Source organism: Mustela putorius, unplaced genomic scaffold (genome assembly GCF_011764305.1).
Source record: "Mustela putorius furo isolate JIRA1106 unplaced genomic scaffold, ASM1176430v1.1 tig00000738_pilon_pilon_pilon, whole genome shotgun sequence".
In the NCBI taxonomy this organism is placed as follows: domain Eukaryota; kingdom Metazoa; phylum Chordata; class Mammalia; order Carnivora; family Mustelidae; genus Mustela; species Mustela putorius.
The window spans coordinates 8,708,352-8,720,494 of record NW_025421463.1 but is presented as its reverse complement, the minus strand read 5'-3'; the positions used below and the strand labels follow the sequence as shown (position 1 = coordinate 8,720,494).

At 40.3% G+C, this 12,143-nt stretch overlaps 1 protein-coding gene across 24 annotated transcripts in view; it reads right to left on the bottom strand.

Annotated features, from left to right (window-relative positions):
* Positions 1–12,143, bottom strand: part of RBFOX2 (RNA binding fox-1 homolog 2) — a 272,463-nt gene that overhangs the window by 52,108 nt on the left and 208,212 nt on the right. For all 24 annotated transcript variants that reach the window (XM_045083944.1, XM_045083945.1, XM_045083947.1 and 21 more), the window contains one exon: positions 7,413–7,637. In XM_045083944.1, coding sequence (XP_044939879.1) covers positions 7,413–7,637 — 225 coding nt within the window. The remainder of the gene's footprint in view (positions 1–7,412; positions 7,638–12,143) is intronic.

Sequence of the window (12,143 nt, the reverse complement as noted above, 5' to 3'; positions counted from 1 at the left end):
CACAAAGCCTGTCTACCGCACATGCTCCAGTCACTTACGCCTGCCAGCACTTGGAAGAGCATCTAAACACACACCAGCTGAGGTCCTTTCTTCTCCGCAGGCAGGCGCGGGGTAATCAGGACCCCTGGATGCCGTCTCTTGGCTAACGCACTGTATGGGACAAACTGATTGTCTTGTCTAAAGGGCACAAGAAGCTTCTAGCCCAATGTGAAAACCAACTTCTGAAATACATTTTAGAAATAAAATTCCAGATTTCATCACTTATTTCTCATTTTTGTAGTTTTTTTGTTTTGTTTTTTTTGGTTCTCTCACACAAGATGAGACTATTCAAAATAAACAAAATCTCTATTGCACTATAGCTGTGGCTCACAATAATAAAACCACAAATCAAGGGTATCAAAAGACAACTGATTTTAAAGATGTTTCTAAGGGCACCTGGGTGGCTTAGTTGTTAACTGTGTACCTTTGCTGAGGTCATGATTCCAGGGTCCTGGGCTCGAGCCCTGAATCAGGCTCCCTGCTTGGCAGGAAGCCTGCCTCTCCCTCTCCCACTCCTCCTGTTTGTGTTCCCTCTCTCACTATCTGTCAACTAAATAAATTAAAAATAAATAAATAAAACTAAAAGATGGTTTTAAAAAGCAAGTAAAGGGGCGCCTGGGTGGCTCAGTGGGTTAAAGCCTCTGCCTTCAGCTCAGGTCATGATCCCAAGGTTTTGGGATCGAGCCCCACATCGGGCTCTCTGCTCAGCGGGAAGCCTGCTTCCCCCTCTCTCTCTCTGCCTGCCTCTCTGCCTACTTGTGATCTCTGTCTGTCAAATAAATAAACAAAATCTTAAAAAAAAAAAAAAGGGCAATTAAAGGGGCTCCTGGGTGGCTCAGTTGGTTCCAAGTGTCCAACTTTTGGTTTCGGCTCAGGGCAGAGCCTGAGTTGGGCTCTGTGGTCAGCAGGGAGCCTGCTTGAGATTCTCTCCCTTTCCCTCTCCTCCTCCCCCTGCAGTGTGTGCACTTTCTCTAAATAAGTAAAATCTTTTTTTAAAAAAGGCTATTAAAGAACTATTTAAACCAGTAATTTCCCAAACATCTTTCATTCCTGTTCAGTACAATCCTGTAACTAGGCACTGCTGGCTCATGTAATAGATGGGAAATCTGGAGTTTGGGAGGTGAAATGATTTATTCAAGACATAGTTCTTGCGCTACGGAGGACACACTCTTTGACTCCACTCTCTGTTTTACTCAGTCAGCTGTCGTGTATTCTACGGTGGCAACCTTCCTCTCTATAACCGCTGCAGCCCCTGGTCCAGAACCTCGGGAGACTCTTTCCTAACCGGCCCCCTGCTTCTCCCCCTCATCTGGTACACAACATATTGGTCTTCTGCAAGCACAGCTCTGCTCACTTCCATTTCCTGGCTCAAAAACCTCCAATAAAGTCATTTCTCAACCAGGCATTCAAGTACCCTTCCCGATTTGCACTCAAGTGACTTTTCTTCCACTTTATTTTCCTCTGGATCCACCAACCACCCCAGGCTTCAGGCTGCTGGAAACCAGAAACGGTTTTTATTCAAAGACTTCTGATCTAGTCCATCTCCCTAACTCTGCTTTGAGAAATGACTTTCCCAATTTTTCCCATGGTGTTCTAATCCTGTTCACGTTCTAATTCTAATCACTCTTCATAGGAAGACCAGGTCCGATGCCACCCACCTCGGGAAGTCTCAGCTTCTCCCTCCTCAGGCCTCCCACCGCACCTCCTTTAATTACCCGGACCATCTGAGAAACTGCTAAGTGCCAGGCACTGTGGTAAGTCAGAGAACGCAAAGATGAACTAGAAGAACTTTTTCTTTTAAAAGCTTATGGTCTAATTAAGGAGACAGAAGGAAATAAAAAACAACATCTTGTAAGTTCCACAAAAAGCGGTCAGCCCAGGAGTCTACCTGAGCCTCAGTGAAGGACAGGCTTGGCTTTGCTTGGGACCCTGAAGCAAGGTTTCGCAGCAGAGCTGACACTTGAGCTGAGTGGGACAAGATGCACAGACGCCGGCTATCGGGACTGGCGCATACACATCCACTGTCTCCTGTCGCTGAGCTGGAGCTGGGGAACCCAAGTGGCGGAATGGAGAAACGGACTCTGAATTCCCCTACTGCAAAACCCTCACATGCACGAAGGACTAGTTTATGAACCACAATAAAAAACAGTGTTTGTGGAAGCAGGTTTTAAACAAAGTGTTACAGAAATTTAAGGAATCATTTCTTTGTAAACAACAAAGTTTCCTATCTACCTTTTGAATGTAACTGGCCATAGGAATTACCAGATCCATTTTAAGAAACATGCTAGTAGAGAGTAAAAGTTTACCAGAATAATCTATTCATGTTGTCAAATCTAAGTTTTATGATGTACTGCTCTACTGTTCAGTCTATGCACACGTTCCCCCCAGAACACCCACATACTCACAACTGCCAAAGGCAAATGGCTTAAGAGCAATGAATTCACACTCCCATTTAAATGTACACATTAAACAAATAAGAAGCGTCTTCAACCAGAGTCTCCTAATTTCTCATTATCAGGATTAGGGATGGGGGGACAGTGGCCAGGAGAAACCCACAGCTCTGTCAGCTGAAAGTGGCAAGTCTGATAGAGGCCCTAACGGGGGAAACACAGTTCTTCTGTCTTGAGCTTGTGTTCTGACTGAAGTGAGTGGTGGAGCAGCCAGCAACATGAAGGGGAGATCCTGGAAATGAGAGAATCACAGAGAAGCTAGATAGATACGCTCTCCTCACACCTGTGGCCAGTGGCGAAACTACAACCACAAGGAGGGGGCACATGAGAGAGCCCAACAGAGAGAAAAGGCCAAGCAGACCTGAGAACTGGCTGAACTCTGAACTCTTCCCAACTCTTCCCAATCCACAAACAAATGAATTGACAGAGGGTGGAAGATTTACAAGTTCAAGGTGCTTAAATACAACCTCTGCCCAAATCCCTGGCTGACCACTGAGCTACGGAGACACAGGGTTAACGCCTGGCCAGGCGAGAAAATAAAAATGAGAGGGGAAAAATCACTAAGATTTTGTGCAGAAACAGCAGTGGCTACACACCGTTGAGAAGTCACAGTCCACAATTTAAGTCAAGCAAATCACTTGAAATATACATATATACACACACCTATACCTCTAAAAAAATACAACACTTCAGAGTTGCTGAAATATATTATTAAAATGTCCAGGTTATTTAAAAAGTTACAATACCTATAAAGAAACAGGAGAGTTTGGCCCAGACTCGAGATAAGAAATGGACCTTTGAGTGGGTTTGGATGTTGGACTCAGCAGGTAACTTTAAAGTGGCAATTACACATGTATTCAAAGAATGAAGGAAATATGATGACAAGGAATCTCAACAGAGGAACAAATCACAAATGAGAATTCTAGAGTTGGAACGCACAGTAATAACCGAAATAAAAAATTCACGAGATGGGGTCACACACTGATGCCATGTGGCAGAACGAGAGTGAGTGGACTGGAAGAGACGTCAACAGAAACTCTCCACTCTCGTGAACAGAAAGACAAAACATCAAAGAAAAATGAACAGAACTTTAGATTCTGTTTCGATTGAACTCAGAGACAAATAAACAAAAAAAACGAGAACTTGAACCTGTGGGTGACTGACATCAAGTTCCCAACATATTTGTGGTGAAAGTCCCAGGAAAAGAGGAGAAAGAGAAAAAACAAATAGCTGAAGAAATTGTGTTTAAAAACTTGCCAAATATGATAAAAAAATTAATCTACAGACCCAATCTCAACAGATTCCAAGTATGATAAAACGAAGAGATCCACATCAGAGTCAAACTGCTCAAAGCCAGGGGCACCTGGGTGGCTCAGTGGGTTAAGCCTCTGCCTTCGGCTCAAGTCAGATCCCAGGGTCCTGGGATTGAGCCCCGCATTGGGCTCTCTGTTCACCAGGGAGCCTGCTTCCCCCCTCTCTCTGACTGCCTCTTAGCCTACTTGTGATCTCTCTCTCTCTCTCTCTCTGTCAAATAAATACATAAATAAGATCTTTAAAAACAAAAACAAAAACAAAAAAAAAAAAAAACTGCTCAAAGCCAAAGATACACTGAAAATCTTGAGAGCAGCAAGAGAAAAGCAATTCATCACAGAAAGGGGAACAGAGATGAATGGTGGACTCCTCAGAACCAGCTGGCTCTTGTCAGGGGCCAGAGGGCAGTGGGGTGACAGGTTTAAAGTGCTGGGAAGCAGTGAAAAAACAGTCAATGAAGAATTCTACAGCGAGCAAAACTAGCCTTCAAAAGTGAAGACAAACTGAAGACATTCCTAGATACCCCAAAAACAGAGAAATTTATTTCAAACAGACGTAGTCTACAGAAAACACTGAAAGACGTCCTAAGGGTTGAAAGGAAATGGTATCAGAATACCATTCAAATCCACAGGAAGATTCGAAGATTACTGAAAATGGTAACTTCCTTTGAGAATATAAGATTCTTTAAAGTAATAATTACAAACACTGTGTTGTTACATTTCTAATGTATATTTGTCTCCGTCAATACTTATCCATTTTGTCTGATATTAATATAATCACTTCAGGTCTCTTATGACTACTATTTGTATGACATCTTTTTCCTTCATTTTGTCTCAAACTCTTTAAATCTAAAGGGTGTCCCTGGTAAAAAAACATACAACTGGAGCTTACATGTATAATGCAGATGACAGGAACAGTACAAAGGATGGTGAGGAACGAAGCAAAGTTGCAATATTTTACCAGAATAAGACACACACATGTGTGCACCGACGAGTAAGTGAGGGAGTGCATGCATCAGTAAGTTATGATAAGCTGAAGATGAAGTCCTTGATCAAGAACTAAGAAAATATAAAAATAACAACACAAATAACTAATTAAAAAATCACAAAGGGATTTAAAAGGTACAGTTAAGAATTATTTAACAGAAATCAGTAGAGAAGGAACAGAGGAACAATAAAAGATTGGAGACACAGAACAAGTAATTACACGGCAGACATAAATCTACCCATATTAACAATTACTTAAAGTGTAAACAGACTAAATGCTCCGATAAAGAGGCAGTCATTTTCAGATGGGTTAAAGATTCAGTTTTTGTTTTTTTTTTAACCAGAGACACATCTTAGATTTTAAGAGTTTGAGACAAAGATGAAGGAAAAAGATGTCATACAAAAGTAATGACAGGAGAGTTGAAGTGACTATATTAATATCAGACAAAACAGACTGAAGAAATAATGACAGAGACAGAGGAACATTTTATAATGAGAAAACACCAACTGGTTAGGAAAAGTCTGTAGGAAAGACCATCTAGTAAGCCTCAAAACAAATCTCAATTTTTAAAAATTGAATCATACAAAGTATGTTTTCTCTCTACAATGTGATTAAATTATAAATCAAGAAAAGAAAGCTGGGAAATCCTCAAACATTTGGGAATTAAGAAACACATCTATGTCACCCAGGACCAAAGAAGAAATCATAAGGAGAAATTTTAAAATATCTTGAATGAAAACTAAAACACAATGTATCACATTTTATGGGAAACTTAAAGGGAAAGGTATAGCTTTAAACACATATCAGAAAGGAAAAAAAAAAAAAAAAAATTAATGATTTAAAGCTACAACTCAAGAGGCTAAAAAATAAAGATCAAATCAAAGTCAAAGCTAGTAGAAAGAAGGAAATAATAAAGATCAAAATGGAAATCAATGAAATATAAAACAGAAAAACAACAGTTTTTTTTTTTTTTAAATCCATGAAACCAAAAGCTGGTTTTCTGGAAAGATCTGCAAAATTAATAAAATTAGCTAGACTGACCAAGAAAAAAAGCAAGAAGGCACAATTACCAAAATCAAGAATGAAAGAGGGGCTATCACTACAGATGCTATAGAAATTAAAAAGGATTATATGGGATTATTATTATAAATAATATTTTGTTGTGCCAACAAAATAGACAATTTAGTTGGAAAAGAAAAATTCCTAGAAAGTCACAAATTACCAAGATTGATTTTATATGAAACTGAAAGTAGAAATAAAAATAGGATAAGGACAGATAACTAGTAAAGAAACAGACTTAGTAATTAAAATACTTGATAAAGCCTCAGATTTCTATTTTATTCCCTCTTTGCATAGTTGTTCTGGTAAGACTGTGAGTTCATAATCATTTGAGTGATTTGGAAATGCAGCCAAAATAGCAGCCAATATATTCATGATTCTAGAACAAATGCTACAGAATCCTCATCTGTTACCCATCATGCTTCCATCTTCCTAATAAATTGTCTACTGTAGCCCATTACTTACGACGTATAAAATTATGTGCTTATGTATAACTGATCAACACTGAAAAGATAACATGTTTGCAAGGAAAGAATGGATTTCTTTGTGGTCTGATATCTAATAAAAGAAAATGGAAAGTATTTGAAGGTTAAATCCATCCTTATGCAACAAAAGCTTCCACTGTAAGGCTCTTTATTAGGAAGTAAATCATATCAAGTGGTTTAAAGGCTGAATAAAGCTCTCCTGATAATCTGAAACAGGAAGGGCAAAAAGAAATCTAAAAACCAGACACAGATCTTTCTATCCAGAGTACAGAACATTTTTATCTTTGGAGACAGACCAGCAATCTCACAGACAATATGACTTCCTGTGTATTGATATATATGTGTTATATACCTACTGGATGAATTTTAACATTTCTTTTACTTTAGCAGGTTATGATCAGGCTATGATCATAGCGGGGGTCATGATCTCAGGGGTGTCTGTGTTGGGTTCTGTGCTCAGCAGGGAGGCTGCTTGAGATTCTCTCTCTCCCTCTTCCTCTGCCCTTACCCCCACTCCTGTGAGCTCTCTCCCAAATAAACAAATCTTATAAACAAATAAATAAATAAATAAATAAAAACTTAAAAACATTTAAGAAACAAAAACTGGACAGGAACCAGCAAAGGAGACTAAAAGAGAACTGCCAGTACCCAGGAGGGAAACAGGGAGTGTCTGCGAGCAAGAGACGGAGTATGTCAAGGAGGAAAGAGGAGGCAACGTGTGGGACGCTGCTGAGACTGTGTACTGCGACAACACAGGAAGGACCAACAAGGTGTGGCGAAACGAAGCTTCCTGGTGAAACTGACCTAAGTGTGCCCTCACGGCAGCGCTCACCTTGTGCTGGCTGTCCTGTCTCTAGACCCTAAGCTCCTGGGCAGGGACTGAGAGCTCAGATTTGAGCCCTTAACTTCTAATTTCAACACAGTGTGGGTTTGGGGGGGGGGGGGTGAAATGACATAAATGCTACGTAGTGTCATGTAGATGCCAGAGGAGTTCAAAGGGACATTCTGGTGTGATGACTCGGGAGGGGACTGTGGCAGGACGGCAGGCGCTCTTCCACGTCTCACCTCGCAGGTCACATACCGTGAGAGATCCGTTTTGTGTGCTGGGTGAGTTGCTGCTCTGCTCCCCGTGGGCTTGCGTGCTTCCGTAGAGTGTCAGGTTATGCTCACTGGTCTGGCCGGCATAGTCCTGAGTGTGTGGCACTCCGTATTCTGTGGGAATTCCATTCTGTGGAGGTGGTGGAAACGGGATGGTAGTAAAAGGCTGAACCATTGCGTCAGGAGTTGTTGTTGGCTCCTGGTTACCCTAAAACAAATAGTGGAAGAGAAAATAAGGAGAAAAAAGTGACTTTAGTTCTTGTTACATGACTATTTTTAAGGTGAGCATACAAAATTCTCTGAATACTCTCTTTGCTCCAGTAAAATGGAAGGCGTACTGCCTCAGGACTGGGGCAAACACTGTCAGGCATAGAGATATACGCACACAGCCACACAAACATACACCCAACACTGCCAGGCATAGAGATGTACGCATACAGCCACACAAACATACACCCAACTTGGGCCAATCTGTGGTTCTTAAACAAGTCCATGACCATATAAAAGTTGATTAGTTACCAAAGAGATAAAAAATTTCCTTTAACCCAAGTTTTAAAAAAAGGCATGCCAGGAAATTTCTCATACAAGAAGAGTTTTAAGAGTTGAAATTAATTTGGGCCATTAGTATTTATTTTCATTAGGACACTCTATCCCTTTATAGATTCAGGGAAAAATAAAGCTATTTCATCAAATTACAATTCATAACAATATGGTAGGGTGACATTAGAAATTAAGTTCTCAAAACAGGACAACCTAGCTCTCTAGATTTTAAGAGCACAGAGTTCAGAAGAAACTTCATTATTAAAAAAATTAACGTTTGGATTTTAAGATAGAGATTTATTTAAGTCTCGGCTACTAGTTAATAGTTTAAAAAATATAGGTTCTTTAAAATACAAATATTAGAGATACCCCCCCCAAAAAAAAATCCCCAGATAAAAAAAGTTCAAGGTTCTTCACAATCCCTGAGTTTTATAAGGCTAACAGCACAGCAGGACACCTCTCCATGTGATAACCATTCCCAGATGCTTACCTGGAATTCACTGTGCTTTCTGAAATACCAACAGAGCGCATCCAGGAGCTACAGGGAACTGTCAGGAGGAGCCTTTGCGGCTCAAAGCCCCTTCCTCACTTCTGTCCTAAGTTCAGATACAAAAGAGTCCGAATCTTGCACCCCCTCCCGCAGCCTCCCATTTTATTCCAGAAAAAGCAAAGCCATTATTTTACTGAAGATACACAAGTCTGCAAAGTCTTGGGCCACTGTACTTCTGTAAGTAGCTGGCAGAGATGGATAAATGCTTCAAACCGTCAGCATTTTGATAGGCGCCCCCCTACCCCTAGTTTTAGACATCATATCGTTAGGTAACCAAAGAAAATCTGGGTTTATGTCACTTGGTTTCCTTCTACCCGTGAGCATCACTCCCATCAGGCAAGGGAGCAATAATTCCTCTTTCTCTCCCAGTCCCAATTATCCTTCTTTCCCCTCAGTTCAAGAGGGGGTTCTCTATCCCTGAGAGCTACAGGAAACGGAACTTTAGGCACATTTTCTAAATATCATCCTAAGCTTTCGACACTATCTTGATGGCCATTAAACTCATATATATCACAAACAAAATAAATCCAAAGCTGCAGAAAATCTCGCACAATTTTTAAAGAAAGGTTCTGCCATCATTGTACGATAAGTTCTTCTACATAAAATGAAACAGAACTGTACAAAGGCTGTTATGAATGGAGAAATACATGATCATGGACTGGAAAGCTAGGTTTTGTGTGTGTGTGTGTTTTAAAGATTTATTTATTTATTTATTGACAGACAGAGATCACAAGTAGGTAGAGAGGCAGGCAGAGAGAGAAAGGAAGAAGCAGGCTCCCCGCTGAGCAGAGAGCCCACTGTGGGGCCCCATCCCAGGACCCTGAGATCATGACCTGAGCCGAAAGCAGAGGCTTTAACCCATTGAGCCACCCAGACACCCCGAAAGCCAGGCATCTTAAGACAGCCATATACCCCAAATCCCACACACTCAATCAAAATTTCTGAAATTTCTGCAGAAGCTGACAAGGTGTTACTAAAATTTAAGTGGAAATGCAAACAGCCTAGAAAAGGCAAAGCAATTCTGAAAAAGAACACAAATTGGACTTATACTACCTGATTTCAAGACTTAACACAAAGCTGCAGTAATCACAACAGTATGGCACGAGCTTAACGACAGACAAATCAATCAACGAATCAGCAGAAAAGAATCCAGACAGACACTACATATACAGTCAGTATTAAGTCATCAGAGTCAGTTCAGGAGGAGAAAGAAAAGCCTTTTTAACAGATAAAAAACCGAATACCCAGCGGGGAAAAAAAAATTAACCTCAACTCATCCCACATATGCAAAAGTTAACTGGAAAGAGGTAACAGACCTAAATATAAGAGCGTTTTAAAACTCTAAAACATCCAGGGGGGAAAAAAAAAGAGGGACAATGGTCACAATATCACAATAAACAAAGAACTCTTTGGTCATAACAAACAAGAACAATTGAAGAAAAAAGTAGGGGCGCCTGGGTGGCTCAGTGGGTTTAAGCCTCTGCCTTCTGCTCAGGTCATGATCCAGGGGGATAGAGCGCCGCATCAGGCTCTGCTCAGTGGGGAGACTGCTTCCTCCTCTCTCTGCCTAGCTGTGATCTCTGTCTCCCAAATAAATAAAATCTTAAAAAAAAATTTTTTTTGAAGAAAAAAGCTGATAAACCAAACTCCATCAAAATTTTAAAATTTCTTACTCTTTGAAACGTACCACTAAGATAATGGAAAGACAAGATGGAGACTGGGAGGCAGTATTCACAGTACACATACCTGGCAAAGAACACACATCTAGAATCTACAAAGAACTGTTACAAATCATAATGAAAAGAGCAAAGCATATATTTTTTTTAAGATGGGTCAATGACTTCAACAGACAAACTCCCACAAACAGATATGTCAATGGGCAGAAAATAACTGAATGTGTGGCTCAACGTTAGTTATCAGGGGTAGGAAATTAAAACCAAACAAGCTACCATTTTTTGCCCCCACTAAAAGGACCACAAGACTGAAAACTCCGAATGTTGACCAGGATGTGGAACGAGAACTTTCACTCATTGCTTGTTGAAGTGTAAAACAGTCTATCATGGTAGAACTGTTCTGCAGTTCCACTTTTTTATACAGTTTGAATATTCCTTATATTCACCCCCAAAGAAATAAAAGCATATGTGTACAAAAACACCTGTGCAAGTATGTTCATGGAAGCTTTATTCATAATAGCCTCAAACTGAAAATGACTGTACTGAAATCAACAGGAAAATGGATAAACAAATTGTGGTTTATTCACAAAATGGAATGTTACACAGCTTAAAAAAAATAAATAAATAAACCACCAACAGCATAGATGAATCTTAAAGATGTGCTGAATGAGATATAAATCTACTGTAACAGAAGTGAAGAAAGTAGTGGGTTTTTTTTGGGGGGGGGAGGCAGGGAGTGATGATGGAGATCTGGAACATTCTAGGATGGAACACTCTAGGATGACAGAAATGTTAAATTACTTGTTAAGGATGATGGTACCAAACTGTTAAAATTTATTAAGCCAGACACTTGATAAATATGTCACTACCTGTTAATTATAACAAAGGAAAAATAAGGCTATAACTGGCAAACATCATATTAAACTGTGAAGTACCTGTCATCATTATAAATCACTGTCCCTATGACTCATGCTACACAAAGTAAGGTGACAAACCTGAAATGGAGATAAAGAGAACACAGAGGGGCACCTGGGTGCCTCAGTGGGTTGAGCCTCTGTCTTCGGCTCAGGTCATGATCTCAGGGTCCTGGGATTGAGCCCCCCATTGGGCTCTCTGCTCAGCAGGGAGCCTGCTTCCTCCTCTCTCTCTGCCTGCCTCTCTGCCTACTTGTGATCTCTGTCTGTCAAATACATAAATAAAATCTTAAAAAAAGAGAACACAGAAACAACTGTAGCTAAGTACTTAGAAAAGCCCACAAAATTAACTACAAATGAGTAGACCCAACAATAAAATTTTGTCACATTTACACACTAACTATTTTATAGCCAGCAGTAATCAGTTATTCAAAAGGGCAAGAAAATGTACAGGATAAAACACACGATATAGGATACAAAACAAGGCCTGAATAAACAGACACGTATTTTGTTTCTGGAGTAATGCTTCATATAGAAATAAAATGTACACCTAATGTCATTTTTAAGACTTTATTTAGAGAATCCTTGGGGGGGGGGCAGGGGAGGAGGGAGAGAGTATCTGAAGCAGACGCCCTGCTGAGTGCGGAGCCTGCCATGGGGCTTGGTCCCATGACCCCGAGATCAGGACCTAAGCCGAAACCAGGGGTCTGATGCTCAAACACTGAACTACCCTGGGTTCCCTACATAATGTCGTTTCCAATCAGAAGCAAACAGAGCATCGAGGAAGAAAACAGAACAGGACTAAACAGAATTCTAACTGGGATGTGAAAAACTACTATGGAAGTCTGGAAAGGAGAAAAGCTATGAAGTAGGGCATGCTCTATCATACAGTAAGACCTGCCACAGAGCTACTGTGACAAAACAATAAGGGTACACACAGTGATCACAGAACACTGATTATCCTAAAACGGTTTCAAGTTTATAGAGAAAATTAATAGAAGATAAAAGTTGCATTTCACTTCATGGACAGAAACTGT